At 43.3% G+C, this 16,908-nt stretch overlaps 1 protein-coding gene across 1 annotated transcript in view; it reads left to right on the forward strand.

Annotated features, from left to right (window-relative positions):
* Positions 1-16,908, forward strand: part of rad50 (RAD50 homolog, double strand break repair protein) — a 115,890-nt gene that overhangs the window by 15,953 nt on the left and 83,029 nt on the right. Inside the window, exons 8-11 of the mRNA XM_063203177.1 lie at positions 3,538-3,703; positions 7,748-7,941; positions 10,864-11,070; positions 12,969-13,151. Of these exons, the coding sequence (XP_063059247.1) occupies positions 3,538-3,703; positions 7,748-7,941; positions 10,864-11,070; positions 12,969-13,151 (750 nt within the window). The remainder of the gene's footprint in view (positions 1-3,537; positions 3,704-7,747; positions 7,942-10,863; positions 11,071-12,968; positions 13,152-16,908) is intronic.

The following is a 16,908-nucleotide window of genomic DNA, read 5'->3' on the forward strand; positions in this document are numbered from 1 at the left end:
TTGTGAGCTTCCTGGAATACTGTAAAAGTGCTATGGGCAGCCCGATGATCTAGAGCAGATTCTGATTCTGTGTAGTTTATGGGCTGGATGGTGGGGACATGTCCATCCATACCACTTTTGAGATGATGGCTATTATATTAACCCGGGACGATATGTTCCCGCCACTTTCCAAATCAAACCCTTGGTGAGATAGCTAGATATTGCAGCCTTCAGCCTTTTAAAAAAACAAAAAAAACGAACAACTCTTCTTCAGTCGGAATGCACCTGTGAAACTAGAAGCACTCAAAGCTGCTTGATGGAACATTTGACTATATTACACCCTCTCTTTCTGCCTTCTTTTGTGGAGTTAGAAACTGGAATGCTTTGCCCTGGCCCGCAATTCAATTTGCGGTCACTAGGGGCATCTAGATTTATAGGCGAGCAGTGGTGAAGAACCTTTAAAAGGTTCTGGTTCTGGGTCGTGATTTGGATCACTACCAGAATTTAATCACTTGTTCCTTGGAAACGTTCGTTTCTGAAAAAATGAGTTCTGAGAATTTGGGCCAGCATTCTCCCAATTTATTTTAATAAGAGTTAAGCCTGCTCCCAGCTGAAAAAGTTGACTGTCATGTTAAGCCTTTTGTCGTGGCCGGCCCCTTGGTAACATATGATTAATGAAGAATTTATTCCAATTTCAACATGCAGTTCAGGTACTCACGCAGCACTTTCAGTGTGATGACGCAGCATTTTGTTGCTCAGTCCTTTATTAAATTCATTCATTTTTTTTGTAAAGATTTTTTTTGTGGTCTTTTTCGACCTTATTTGATAGGACAGTGTGAGAGGTGGACAGGAAGCGAATTGGGAGAGAGATGGGGAGGGGTCGGCAAAGGACCCAGGCCAGGAATCTAACCCGGGTCAGCCGCATGGCAGGCGAGTGCCCTACCAGTTGGCCACGGCAGGGCCTATTAAATCCATTCTAATGGTTGCATGTGTTTATTTGCATTTTCATATGAAGAGGAAAGCTGCTTAGTGTTGCAGTGAGTGGGCCAGCATCTGCCCAGATAGTCAGTCGTCTGACGTCAGTTGTGGGATACTCATGACATGTAGTATGGTGTCTAACCTATGACGTGAAAATGTCATTGTGGTCACAGTGTGAAAAAAAACGTCCAACTTCCAAGTGACACGTCAGATGTCAGAGGTGGTAGACGGTGAGTATGTCTGTGTCTGTTTGTGTGCATGGAACACTTGCGTCCACCTCAGTGCCTGCATTCTTGGCCCTCCATGCACAGGAATGATAGATGTCAAGCGTGGGTATACAGTATTCTGTTAATGTTTCCTAGAAGACACATAGTCATTATAACTTTGCAAGGTTTTGATGATAGCACACACACACACATCTAATCATTTTCTGCCGTTTGTACTGGAGTTACTGTACATCCAGGTCTGCATTGATAAGGTTACCAATGTTTCCGCATTGGTAAGGTTAAATGATAAGATGACCCTGAACAAAAACATAACATATGATTTGTATGATTTTATCTAAAAATCAGTGAACTAAGAGTACATTTTGTGAACTCTGTTACAGACAAAGTAGGTAAATATCAACTGTACACAAGTGCAATGCATGTAAAAATCACGTCTATATATCTGTTATATATATTTGTCCATATATCCATTAATTTAACTTTGAGTTTTCTATGATAAAGATTCTTTTTGCAGGATTTAAAACATAGAGACGTTTCAGTGAAAAGTTGCCAACTGTGTTTACATTTTCTCCATGTATAGCTTTAAAAAATCAGTTAAATACTTTGAAATTTCATGTAATGATTGACTTTGTTATGGCCTCTGGTGTATTTCTTAACAAGAAAACATATTTAATGATCTTTTTTAAAAACAAAAACAAACAACTTTTGTAACAGAGTTGACGGGACAAACATAACAAAGTTGACACTGTTAGCTCTGATATTGTGTTGCCAGAATTGTCTGACCATTTCCAGCTCAAATGGTCCTCAAAAAACGCCTGGAGGTGCTCTTCCCAATTTCAACAAATTGTATTGATTTCTGAGGCCATGAAAACATTTGTTTTACCATTTTTACCCGCAGATGGCCATGCCAAGCAGCCCAATTGGGCGGGTAACCTCACAATCTGGCAACACTGGCAAATTGTAACAGAGTTGACGATTCTATTCTAATTTTACTGTAGAAGGTAGATAACTTTGAAACCTATTCCATGTGATCTCGGGCATTGACATTTTGTCCTGTTTAAGTCTGTTCTATGGTATTCTATTCTATTCTATTCTAATCTATTCTATTCTTATTCTATCCTACTTCTGTTCTATTATACTCTACTCCAGTGTTTCCCAACCTTTTTTGGGCCAGGGCACACTTTTTCCCTTCAAAAAATCTCGTGGCACACCACCAACCAAAAATGATGAAATAATGAAAACAAATTATAGTAGCCGCCTAACAATATTTTAATCATCTTTTAAATTTCCTCTTTCAAATAAAAAGTGCACTTAACATGTCCCTTCTTAAGGAAGCTATAAACTTGAGCCTAGGCCTACTATTTACAAATTGTTATTCTGTCCAAAAGCATTCTATTTTCAGGAATACAGAAAATAATGCCTATTCTGACAGTAGCAATGATATTTAGGAAAGATTTCACTGTTACAATATGAATATGCATGTTTGATAGCAATCTCTGTTCAATGCCTTGCAAAATAGAACGCTTTCTCTGATTGCGTCTCCAGCCACAAAACGCACATTGGCCAGGAGTTGCGCATGTCCACATATCAGCCTCGTCAAGTTGCAACGCAAATTTCGGATCTTTTCCAAAACCACATTTTCGATGTCAGCAGACATGTCATCAATGTCTGGAAATTGTGTTATTTGAGAGTGGGACTTTGGCTATTTCTTATACCGCTTCAGGTCCAAGCATCTCATTTACAATGGCTTTCTACATGGTAGCTAGCTTTAAGGTTCTCCCGTTTACCTTTTCCCTCATAAATGTTGCTTGGTTCTCTGTTTGCTTACGCAGGTCAACAAAATAGCCTGCACTCTTGTTTTGTGAAGGGTGTTTCGTTTACATACCAAGCACAATGGAATCGGTGCCGTCGCATCCCACGTACAAGTAGTCCTACCGGTAGTCCTAAATCCAAATGAAATATTTGTATCGACTCGAGCTCACGGCACGGCATTTGCCTTTTTTGACAGCTACTACAATGCAATTCGCTACCTGCTGCCACCTAGTGATAAGGAATTATTACAGAGATTTTATTAGGGAAGAGCTAAACTGTCTCTGATTATTACATGATTAGGACGCCAGTCAACAGCAGACACTAGATAATGACATATAGGCATTATTTGCTGATAATAATGAATTCTTTTCTTTTCTTTTTTTTTTGAAAACAAGGATTTTCCGCGGCACACCTGACGATCTGTCACGGCACACTAGTGTGCCGCGGCACAGTGGTTGGGAAACACTGCTCTACTCTACTTTACTCTACTCTAGTAGTAAGTCCATTTGCTTCTTTCGTTTCCCCTGTGTGTCGTGTGCAGATGTTCCAGGGCTCAGACATGGAGCTGCAGGATATGTATGAGAACCACCAGCGTCTGGTGAAGGAGAAGGAGCGGCGTCTGGGCGAACAGCAGAACGAGCTGCACCGCACGGGCCGCGAGTGCCAGAGGCTCACCAACGCCAAGTCAGAGCTGCTGGTGGAGCAGGGTACTATTCCCATTTTCACATGCAGAGCACAATCAGTCAGTCAGTCAGTCAGTCAGTCAGTCAACCTATCAATCTATCAATCTTAAAGGGGCTGCAGTTAGGATTAAAAGTTTAATTCATCACGGTCCCGAGTCAGCAGATGCTTGTGCGAGTCTTTAGTAAGTGAACGATGGCTCTTGTGATCACTTCCACGGTCCGCTGTCAGAAAACCCCACATGCAATTTTTGACAGCGTCGTACCGAACGAGTGTCGTGAGAAACACTTTTCATTTGAAGCATCGCTTTACATACAGATTCAGATTTGTATCAACTGCTGGCATTCCGGGATGAAAAACAGTCTCACAGCGAGTTTATTTGAACAGCATTTTTTCATTACGGTGTAGATGCCACAGGCTTCTCGCAAATGACGTCATCCTACCTAGTGCCTCTTTAAACTGGCTTAGTTTCTGGATAGAGACTCAGGGAGGGTTCTGTTTAACTACTGTTGGTGGGGCACGGTACTCTCCTTTCACATGCAGAACATAGACAGCTTTTCACCTTTTTCAGTTTTATTGAAAGGACGGTTGACAATGCGGTGCCCGATTTACTTATCCATACACTTTGATAGTGGACAGTAGTTTGGGTAATGAGCAACACTGAAGAAACATTAAAGCTGACATTAGAAAATAAGTGATATGCAGGTTGTTTAAACATAACTCGGTAGACAGAAAAAAGTTGGCTATGACAGTTGATGACTCAACACGAGTTTACTTCTGCCTTTTCAGTGAGTAGTCAGTGTGCGCTGCGCAATGAAACATGGTGCTCGAACTATAAGTAGACAGCTGGACCTGTGTGAAGTTGGCACCCCATATGTTGAAAATATGGATAAAAACATTTTGGTTCGTTTGTGCATCGTTTGTGCACGATTGTGCAGGCAAAATGAGCGTTTGTGCACAAACCGTCTTTAAGATATTTAACTTTGTAACCTTAATTGACCTTAGGTTACTCAGCACCCCATTAACATCCAAATGACTCGAAAATGGTTGGAATCGTTTGTGCTTCGTTTGTGCTTTGTTTGTGCAGGCAAAATTAATGTTTGTGCACAAACCGTTTTTATATAATTTAACTTGTAATTTTTTGGAAATAGGTGACGCAATACCCGTTAACATCCAAATTACTCAAAAATGCTTGGAATTGTTTGTGCATGCGTGTGTGGGCAACATCAATGTTTGTTTACAAACCATTTGTATGTTGTTTTGTTTGCTTTTGCTATTTTATTTATGTAATTTAAGTCTTAAAAGTTAAGTATCTTAAAGACGGTTTGTGCACAAACGCTCATTTTGCCTGCACAATCGTGCACAAACGATGCACAAACGAATCAAAATACTTTTATTCATATTTGCAACATATGGGGTGCCAACTTCACACAGGTGACAGCTGGGTCATTTGACATACGGTGTGTTACTCGTACATAGGGAGGTTCTTTCGTTGGCGGGCTCGTACCCCACAGGTGCTTTCCGTTGCGCTCAGAGAGAGCACGGGAGAGAACGCGTCTTTCGTAATTGCTTTGCAGTCGTGTGAATTTGGTAAACTCTGGCACGGAAGCTCACTGCTTTGTGCCTTGACGGTGAAGCTGGTATTGAAAAATAAGCGCATAATTCACCTAAAGGGTGAACCCATAAGCGTATGATTCATCCAAACGGTTTTATTTATTTATTATTTGTCGATGTTTAGACTCTTTCCCACATGCACATGATGCTGAAATGGCGTGATACTAAAGGTTGATACTAATAAATGTCTGGTAATTTGTAATGAAGCCTACTTGATCTATGTGAAATTTTAAATCATATGGTTCTTTTCCAAATCCAAGAATGATAAGCTTATTATAGCCTGAACTGCAAAAAATAAAGCCATGTCTCGCCATTTTGCTGCCTGCCACATTATTTGGAGTTTCCATGGCCAATATGACCAATAAACAAAAAGTACATCCTCAGGGGGGCAATGACAGGTTAAGGCCAGGGGGCCGTTTGGGGGGAAAAAATGGCATAGTTGGAACTGGCATAGAGGGACGCATCTGTTGTCCGCCTGTCGGCCGTGTTGAACTTAATGTGTGAAAATAAAACGGCATCAAATGTCTGAGTGACATTTGAAAAAAACTAATAGCACATTAGTCATTGTCATTAATTATTAATTAGTCAGGTAAGTCTTAGGACAGTTATTTGACACCCCCCTTACTGTGCGTGTACACCAGAAATGACCTAAGCTACCGTGTAGCTGAGGTCATTGGAAGAAGTTTCGCCATGATTTTGCTGTTTTCGCTCTGGACGTGACATTAACATGTTTGATGTAGCTTAGGCTTGGGCGATGTCCCCCTAATTGGCAGCTGACGATGTTTACAGTGAGACGATGCGATGGACGATGATATTGTTTTATTACATTTTTTTTTAAATTATCATATGTTTCGTTTTTTTGGCTTTCGCTAAGCTATTATTTTAATATATTTGCTTTAAGAGTAGGCCTAAGTCAAATATATTAGTTTTTAAATTCTTACAAAAAAAAAGTTTAAACCTCCTCCAGCTGCGCTACTGTCTGCAACAGAGATGGTCGCTCCTCTGCTGTCTGAGAGAGCGACTCTCCCCGACCGACCCCTCCCCATCGCCCTTGTCTCTCGTGTCACCATCAGCTGCTTTAAGCCCGCTCTTCCAAACTCCACCGCGTGGAAACTTATTTTCTGTATATTTCGCGAGGCATAGTTCTATTTCAAGACCAGCTGTGTCATGGCGTTTTTTGCATACCGGTACATAACTTTAGCCATGCAGGGAAGCCCAGAACGTTTGTCAAATGGAAGAGATGAGAACCCACGCATGCCTTCTCGAGGTTTTGCAATGGATTTTAGCCCGAGTTAGCAAATTACCCGACGCGAATGGTTCTTAAGCACACGGCGAGACTTTTTAATGCATCAATGGAAACAATTGCGGTGAAGCCACAAAGACGCGGGCAGACATGGAATCGCTTACCCTCCCTCTTGGCAGTGGGCTAATCAGAAGTGTAGCTTACAATCTTGTGTGGCTACTTCACAAGACATCTCCATCGCGGAGAGATTAAACATTTTGAGTCGAATTTCCGTTAAACATGAAATGGTAAACTGTCGCAATTGCTGAACGATTTGTTGCTTTCACTTTAGGCTACTCCGGAGGGAGAACCAATGCCTCATGACTCTCCGTTGTAGAAACTTGGGTCACATAAATAAATGTAGGCAATCAGACACTTACTTGAACTCATATGCAGCAAACAATAGTAGGGCTTAGTTCACAAGTTTTTTTTTTTTATTCCATTGCGGTTTTTTTCGTAGCTATAAAATTCACTCTGCTTGAGGCTTGTGTTGACAACCTCGGTCCGTTCAGTCCTGCTACCTGCGCAGTCCGCTGCTACTAAGGATTTTACGGTAATGTTTCAGTTTATTGCAATGCCAAGCACCGTAATGATGGCAATAGCAGCGGCTTCAAAAATACAAATTCCTTGGCATCACGATGTTGGCTGTCCATCGTGATGCCAGCTGTCCATCGCCGATGGACGATGACATCGTCTATCGGCACAACCCTAATGTAGCTAATCACATAATGGCTCTGGCTTGTCAGCCTGGAACAGTCGAAGATTTGAACATTCCAAATGGGTTTTCCCTGAACTGTGACATAGCTCATTACCATAATATTAGCTGACTTTTAATTGCTGATATTCGCTGTAGCTTCCCAGGTGACTTAGTTCGCTCCCAGCGAATTCGCTGTGGATGTTTTATTCGCTGACCCTCCTTAGAGAAGTAATGACTTCCGTTGCGTAGGTCACTTTTGATTATGAAGACAACTTCAAAGAAAGCTTTACTGCTTACCATTACTGCTCAACATTTTTCTTCCACATTTCAAATTCAAAATGAACAACAAATAAATAAATGCAGTTTTTAGGAGGAGGGAAAAGATGCCAGTGATAAAACTCTGTTGAAAACTGACCAATTAACAAACTAAACAAACTAACAAAGTGTCCCCTCTTCCTCGTCGTCCTCCTCTCCAAGGTCGTCTACAGCTGGAGGCAGACCGCCAAGCTCAGAACCTGAAGAACCGCGACGCCCAGGTGCGCTCCCTGGCGTCCTCCCTGGAGCTGGAGGGCTACGAGAGGGCGCCCTTCAGCCGGCAGAAGATCCAGAGCTTCTACCAGCAGGTGGAGGAAAGGCAGGACCAGGAGACCCAGGCCCTAACACAGGCTCTGGTAAGGATTAGGGACCTTTCTTTTTTTTTGGGGGGGGGGTTGCCTTTTATTATTATAGGACAGTGTGAGAGTAGGCTCTCGCACCATCCTACGCACTTGCACCAAGAGACTTAGCTCCGCACTACGTCTGGTACCTGTTTTCTGTGGAGCGATGTTGACCAGTAGGATTTGCGCCCGTGTTCTGACAAACGGTCCTACATTGTAATTTTATCCTATGGTAGGATGTTCTGTCAGACATGTCTGTTAAACGGTCCTACATTGCCAAAGATAGACGTCAGACATGTTTGTTCAACAACTTATCCCGATTTTTTTCTGAAAAAATGTCCTTCAAGCTTCCTGCAATCGCGTCAGATCGAACAACCTCCAGACCATGAATACGAAATGAAATGGAAGTATTATGGGATGGTCAGCAGCAGGCTAGTGTGAGAGTAGGCAGGAAATGATTGGGAGAGAGAGAAAGGTCAGTGCCGGCAACGCGTAGGTGCTTTGGTGGTGTCGACATTCTAACTCACCTGACATAAAACCCCATTGATATGAGATAGTTCTAATGGGGGCAGCGTTTGTTTACATTTTTAAAAAATGAAACATAGGCCAACTCCAAATATTATCCCAAAAGGTACTGCTGTTTGCTAGTTGTCTGCTGAAGTTTTATAACCTTTTGGATGTTTTTGGGAATAAATAAAAATGTTTTTTTGAAATGTAAACAAAGAGCTGCCCCCATTACAATGAGGAAGAAGAAGAAATAAAATCTCAGGCACTGACAAGTCCAGGGTAGTGTGAGCATTACAACTGCATGTTGAAATTGACCAAACTGTCCCTTTAATGGAGGAGAAAAAAAGTGATAGTGGCATGTAGGGGTGGGCGAATATGGGAGAGAAATAATATCTCAATATTTTTTTTATTTCAACGATAACGATATTTTGACAATATATATCTATATTAAAAAAATATATAATCACAATAGTTACTAATTACTTGTTAAACAAGGCCGACAGGCGGACAACAGATGCGTCCCTCTATGCCAGTTCCAACTATGCCATTTTTTCCCCCCAAACGCCCCCCTGGCCTTAACCTGTCATTGCCCCCCTGAGGATGTACTTTTTGTTTAATGGTCATATTGCCCATGGAAACTCCAAATAATGTGGCAGGCAGCAACATGGCGAGACATGGCTTTATTTTTTGCAGTTCAGGCTATAATAAGCTTATCATTCTTGGATTTGGAAAAGAACCATATGATTTCAAATTTCACATAGATCAAGTAGGCTACATTACAAATTACCAGACATGTATTAGTATCAACCTTAAGTATCACGCCATTTCAGCATCATGTGCATGTGGGAAAGAATCTAAACAGTGACAAATAATAAATAAATAAAACCTTTGTATGAATCATGCTCTTATCGGTTCACCCTTTAGGTGAATTATGCGCTTATTTTTCAATACCAGCTTCACCGTCAAGGCACAAAGCAGTGAGCTTCCTTGCCAGAGTTTACCAAATTCACATGACTGCAAAGCAATTACGAAAGACGCATTCTCTCCCGTGGTCTCTCTGAGCGCAACGGAAAGCACCCGTGGGGTACGAGCCCGCCAACGAAAGAACCTCCCTATGTACTAGTAACACACTGTATGTCAAATGGCCCAGCTGTCTCATTGCGCAGCGCACACTGACTACTCACTGAAAAGGCAGAAGTAAACTCGCTGGGAATATTAAAAGGGAGGCTTGTAGGCTACACACAGATGTCTGAACCCGAGTTTGTGGACTGGAGAAAAGCGGAGGAAAATGTGAATGTTTGAAAGAAAATAAAAGCTAACCAAATGTTAGGTCCACGTTTAGAGGAAGAGCTGCGCTGCGGGTCGCCTGTCAACTAATTACGGTTCCATGTCGTGGAGCGTTACGCAATGCAAACGCCCCTCTATACGAGCACAACCAACTGTGTCAAAAACTGCCTGTCGACTTCTAAATCGTTCATTTCCGCGAGTTTCTGACGAACCAAAATAAAGTTGCCTCCCATTGTCCAAACGCAAAACAATGCCGAAAATTGAATGCCCCCCTCAGTTGTCTCACAATGCAATCAGCTTAGTCTTGCCGGTTTGGTAACATATCATATATATATAATATACGTTTTGGCTTGCACGTATTCGCTCCGTCCCAATATGCCAACTCTGCCGCCTTGTGGCAACAGGAAGGAACAATTGAGGGAATGCGTTTCAGACGGACGGACGGACAGACAGACCCTCTTATAGAGATGCTGGGACGCATCTAAAAATTGTTGTGAAAGTTATGAAATAGATATGGGTATGTACATAGTGTACATGGTGTGTAGTACTTTTTGTTTTTTGTTTTAAGGCTGGCTCCATGGCATGCTGTGGCGCCGATAAGCAACACTGTCGCTACACTTTTTGCCTACTGTTTTTGGCGACTTAATAATAATAATTGATAAATATATCTCGATATTGGAAAATTACACATTGTCAAAGCAACATTCATGATCATATCGCAGACGATACATATTGCCCCCCCCTCTAGTGGCATGTTGTTCAGCCACTAATTGTCAAAACAGATGTAACTAAAGCTACGTACACACACATTACTAGCTTCTCGCTTGCTCGCCTACTCGCCACTCTCTCACGGAACGTTCGCTGAAAGTTCCTGCGGCTTTAACTGCCAATGTACAGGCGAGAAGTACCGAACTCTGCTTTCCAATTGGTTACTCGCTTACTCGCCTCGCGGGATCCGCCCACATCGCATCGCTTGTACAGTACCCGCCTGCTCGTCTCACTGGAACACATTGACATTCTATTGACTTCATTCGCTGAGCGAGTAACTAGTAGCGATGTGTGTGTACGGCCCTTTAGAGTCTGCTCTCTCCCTCTCCCTCTCCCTCCACCCCTCTCTCCCTTTTTCTCCATCCCTCTCTCCAGAGTGATCTGCAGGAGCGTGAGGGCCAGAAGCAGCAGCAGGTGGATGAGCTGCGGGACAAGCGCACAGGGCTGGAGCGCACCATCGAGCTGAAGAGAGACCTGCAGAGTAAGAAGCAGCAGGAGCTGCGCAGCGTCAACCAGGAGCTACACAGGCTGGAGGGGTCGTCAGGACGACTACACGAACTGGAGGCACAGCTCACTAAAGCGGTGAGTGGATGGATCGATGGTTGGATGGATGGATGGATGGATGGATGGATGGATGGATGGATGGATGGATGGATGGATGGATGGATGGATGGATGGATGGAGAAGGAGAGAGAAAGATAATAGGAGGTGGCATTTTAGAGGCCTGAGGGTTTATCAGGACGGCTGTACAAACTGCAGGCAAAAGGATGGATGGATGGATGGATGGATGGATGGATGGATGGATGGATGGATGGACGGATGGATGGATGGGGAGATGGAGAGAGGGAGATAGAGAGAGGGAGATAGAAAGAGAGGAAGATAGAAGAGACCTGCAGAGCAAGAAGCAGCAGGAGCTGCTCAGCGTCAACCAGGAGCTACACAGGCTGGAGGGGTCGTCAGGACGACTACACGAACTGGAGGCACAGCTCACTAAAGCGGTGAGGAGATGAAACTGAAGGTATTGTGGAGGTTGGATGGGTTCTCCTCAGGATGCATGCATAGCCCACCAAATTGTGAATAGGTGGATGGATGAATGGGTGGAGGCAGAGAGAGAGAGAGAGAGAGAGAGAGAGAGAGAGAGAAAATAGAGGGTGGACGTTACAGAGTCTGGAGGGGTCATCTTTAGGCACAGCTCACTAAAGTGGCAAGGATGGATGGATGGATGAAGAGAGAGAGAGAGAGAGAGAATAGGAGGTGGAGTTGTAGAGGTTAGATGGGTTCTCAGAATGCATGCATGAGCTGAAGACAAAGCTCACTAAAGTGTGGGAGGGTGGAGGGGTCATCCAGCCGTCTACACGAACTGGAGCCTCAGCTCCAGCTCTCAGCTGCAGTGTGAGACTCGTCCGTGGACAGCATGTATGTGTTTCTATGACGTGTGTGTGTGTGTGTGTGTGTGTGTGTGTGTGTGTGTGTGTGTGTGTGTGTGTGTGTGTGTGTGTGTGTGTGTGTGTGTGTGTGTGTGTGTGTGTGTGTGTTTGTTTGTTTGTTTCTGTGTCTGTGTGTATGTCTGTGTGTGTGTGTGTGTGTGTGTGTGTGTGTGTGTGTGTGTGTGTGTGTGTGTGTGTGTTTGTGTGTTTGTGTGTGTTTGTCCAGGAGCATGAGTTGGGCAGTGCAGTGCAGGACTTGTTGGTGGACAGCATGCGTGTGTTTCTGTATCTGATGTGTGTTTCTGTATCTGATGTGTGTGTGTGTGTGTGTGTGGGGGGGGGTGCGTGGGGGGGGGGGGTTCTGTATCTGGTGTGTGTGTGTGTGTGTGTGTCCAGGAGCATGAGTTGGACAGTGCGGTGCGGGGCTCGTCGGTGGACAGCATGCGTGTGTTTCTGTATCTGATGTGTCTTTCTGTATCTGATGTGTGTGTGTGTGTGTGTGTGTGTGTGTGTGTGGGGGGGTTCTGTATCTGGTGTGTGTGTGTGTGGGTGTGTCCAGGAGCATGAGTTGGACAGTGCGGTGCGGGGCTCGTCGGTGGACAGCATGCGTGTGTTTCTGTATCTGATGTGCGTGTGTGTGTGGGGGGGTTCTGTATCTGGTGTGTGTGTGTGTGTGTGTCCAGGAGCATGAGTTGGACAGTGCGGTGCGGGGCTCGTCGGTGGACAGCATGCGTGTGTTTCTGTATCTGATGTGTGTGTGTGTGTGTGTGTGTGTCCAGGAGCATGAGTTGGACGGTGCGGTGCGGGGCTCGTCGGTGGACAGCATGCGTGTGTTTCTGTATCTGATGTGTGTGTGTGTGTGTGTGTGTCCAGGAGCATGAGTTGGACAGTGCGGTGCGGGGCTCGTCGGTGGACAGCATGCGTGTGTTTCTGTATCTGATGTGTGTGTGTGTGTCCAGGAGCATGAGTTGGACGGTGCGGTGCGGGGCTCGTCGGTGGACAGCATGCGTGTGTTTCTGTATCTGATGTGTGTGTGTGTGTGTGTGTGTCCAGGAGCATGAGTTGGACGGTGCGGTGCGGGGCTCGTCGGTGGACAGCATGCGTGCGGAGCTGGATGAGCTCCAGAAGGAGAAGGCGGAGCTGGACCGTCGCCAGCGGCAACTGGACCTGGAGATGAGCAGCCTCAACGCACACACCACGGCTCGCACACAGATGGACATGCTCAAGAAAGACAAGGTGTGTGTGTGTCTGTGTGTCTGTGTGTGTCTGTCTGTGTGTGTGTGTGTGTGTATGTGTGTGTGTAGTCAGTGTATGTGCGCGTGTGCGTATTAAGATTAACATTTGGCCTGCTCTTGCTCTAGTTGGTTTGTTTTCCATCTTATGGGGAGGTACTGGTTAGGCCACTGGAGCTGCAGTTTAGGCCAGCTTTTTATTATTATTATACATTCATTATTATAAGACAGAAATCAGCTCTGTTGGTAATTTTGTTAGTAACCAACATGCAGTAGTAGGGCTTTGACTTTGATGTTTCGAAAATTCGAGATATTCGAACGAATATTAAGTGGCTGTTGATATTCGAATCTGACATGGGTATTGATTTGTTGGGTATTTCATTGGTATTTATTAAAATTGTTTCCCTGTGAACAGCGCAATTCAGTCTTAATTTATTTTTTCCATGGCTGGTTAATCGCTACAGCTGTGTTGAGGAGAGTCGCGTGCGTGGCTCATCTGTGTTCCATATTCCAAGCAGGAGACACTTGCGGCAACAGTCTCCTCCAGAGACAGTCTGCATAAGCAGATGAGTGCAGAGCCGCATGTCCCATTCAAGTAATAAACAAAGCATCATCACATTACTTTCTGGAGTTGTTGACGAGTTTCTGGAATTATGTGATTCAATCCACAAGTACCTGTGATTACATCAAGAGTAAGATAATAACTAGTTATTTTTTGGATTTTGACTAAATTAGCTTCGTTGGTCTGGGTGTCAGATCAGGCACACTCCAGGTTATGTGTTTGTTAGCATGTTTTTAGAGAACTGCTATGTTTATGTAATGTTCGTTCTACTTCGTTCCTCCTGACCGCCAGAGGCGGTGCTTTCAGCACATGAATATTCATCTTACGGATCAAGCAGGTCGAGAATTAATATCACGTGACCTGGGTGACGTCACCCGGTGACCCCGTGTCAGGGGTTAAAACACCGGTGAACCAAGGAAGTGACCTCTTTCATCTTCTCGACTGCAGGTTTCGAGTTTGTTGTTTGAGATTTTGGGATTGACCTGACGCTTTGTTCGTTTCGCACCCATAGGGTTGGGGCTGTGGGTTTTCCACCCCCCATGAAACGGCGTTGGTCGCTTTTTCCTTTGAGTATCTTTTTCACAGTTGTTAATAAGCACGCCCCATTAAGACGATTCAAGGTTAAAGGGAGAGATAATCCATGGTTCTCTGATGAACTATCTAGCCTTATAAAGGAGAGAGATCATGCCTGGGCAAAGGCGAGAAAATCTGGCTTAGACTCGGATTGGACTTTTTTTTAGATGCTTAAGAAATAGATGTACAACACAGATCCGTAATGCTAAATCTCAGTTTTACTTAGACGAAACTGCAAGGAATTTACAAAACCCTGCTAAATTCTGGAAAACAATTAAGTCTTTAAAGTCCAACTCTACAGCATCTGCATTACCCAAACAAATGGACTCTAGACATATTACTGACAAAAAAGAAATGGTTGATGCTTTTAATCAACACTTTGCCTCAGCAGGACTTCTCTTCAGGCCCCTTCCAAATCAATCACAGCCTGATCCTCTGTCTCCTACTATGAGACAGGCAAATAGGCCTACATTCTCTATTACACCAATCAGCAGGGAGTCAGTGTTAACAGCTCTAAAAAACATAAACAGTAGAAAATTAGCTGGTCCTGATGGACTTGAACCGTCACTTCTAAAACTTGCAGCTGAAATTATTACAGACCCTTTAACATACATTTTTAACTTATCCTTGGCACAAAATTATATTCCAGATTCTTGGAAATTAGCACATGTAGCTCCTTTATTAAAAAATGGTGACCCAGCTATGCTAGATAACTATCGCCCAATCTCAAAGCTTTCAGTATTGGCCAAAATCTTTGAATCTCTAATTAGTGATCAACTAAAAGAGTTTTTAACTAAAAATAGTATTCTGAGCCCAGTTCAATCAGGCTTTAGGAAGAAACATAGCACAATCACTGCAGCTGTAAAAGTAGTAAATGACATCATCAGCTGCATTGATGGAAAGAAGTCTTGTGCAGCATTGTTTATAGATCTCTCCAAGGCATTTGATACCGCAAATCATAGTATTTTATTACATTCTTTGCACAGCATAGGTATGTCTGAATTTTTTTTACTTTGTTTTAAAGATTATTTTACAAATAGGCATCAATGTGTCTCCTGTGATGGTATAACATCAGGAAGAGCTTTAAAATTGGCGTTCCACAAGGTTCTATCTTGGGGGCATTATTGTTCACCATCTACATAAATGATATCTGTGCATATGTAGATGCAAATGTGCATCTGTATGCAGATGACACTATTTTATACTGCTATGCCCCATCTCCTTCTGAGGCATTAGCAAAACTTCAAGTAGCTTTCATAAAAATTCAGGAAAATCTACTCAAGCTACACCTGGTATTGAACTCAAATAAAACCAAATACATGTTATTTACAAATTCTCGCACTCAAATCTTGCCTCAAATAAGTACTTTACAGGGACAGGTAATAGAAAGAGTGTCAAGTTACAAATATTTAGGCTTTCTAGTGGATGAAGACCTAACTTTTAATTCTCATGTGAACAATTTGGTGCGTAAATTAAAAATAAAGTTAGGATTTTATTATAGAAATAAGGCATGTTTTAATGTTAGAGCCAGAAAGGAGCTAGTCACTTCTACATTTGTCTCTGTATTAGACTATGGTGACATTATTTATATGCATGCTTCTAAATCTGTGCTACGGGCTCTAGATTCTGTTTATCACTCAGCATTACGCTTTATTACTGGAGCCAAATACTCAACCCATCATTGTGACCTTTATAGTCTGTCAGGTTGCCACCCACTGTCAGTACGTAGGCAGCTTCATTGGCTTACTTTTATTTACAAAGCAGTCATTGGTCTGCTTCCCTCTTACTTGTCATTGTTTTATTCCTCAAAAAATAGATAATCTTAGATCAAAGGATATTATTGTCTTTAACCCACCTACCCCTAGAACCAACCTTGGGAAATTAGCATTTCAATACAATGCCCCCTCAACCTGGAATGAACTTCAGAAACAGCTAGGACTAGACGTCTTCATTCCACTGTCTGATTTTAAGGCACGTATCAGTGTGAGTGTTTTTGAGGTTTTGTAGTGGAGGGAAAAAAAAAATCAGCGTAGCATGTCTTGTGTTTATCCTGTACGTGTCTGCATTGGTCTATGCTTCATGTTATGTCCTTGTTGTGTATTTTATTGATGCACGCTGTTTGTCTTGCTTGCATGTTTTTGTTATGTCCTGCATATTTCTCTATGGTAATGTCTTGCATGTTTTTATGTCTCAATCTTTTATGCTTTGCTGTCTGGACATGTTGTCTTTGTGACTTGTTTGTTTCTGTCTGTACTGTGTGTCATATGGAGTGCGTTTTGCGTTTTTGCTGCTCTTTTGGCTAGGGCACACTTGAAAAAGAGGCAACTGCCTCAATGTGTTTTTACCCTAGTAAAATAAAGGAGAAATAATACCAAAAAAAAAAAATGTACGATGTGTTCGACTGAGTGTTACCCGCTCGGTGGAGGAGGGCTGGCTAGGCTACCTAGCCTGCGTAGCCCCTGGCTTGAGACAATGTTCTCGCCGACTGGAGGCTAATAACTTGGCCTCCACCGGCCTTTCCCGTGGAAGGTAGGCCGTTTTCTGTTCATGTATTTCCTGCTACCGCGTTATCTTCAGTGGTGTTTCCCGCAACTGGATTTGACGAGCGGTCTCGTGGCGTGATGCG

This window comes from Engraulis encrasicolus, chromosome 7, assembly GCF_034702125.1.
Source record: "Engraulis encrasicolus isolate BLACKSEA-1 chromosome 7, IST_EnEncr_1.0, whole genome shotgun sequence".
NCBI classification, from domain to species: domain Eukaryota; kingdom Metazoa; phylum Chordata; class Actinopteri; order Clupeiformes; family Engraulidae; genus Engraulis; species Engraulis encrasicolus.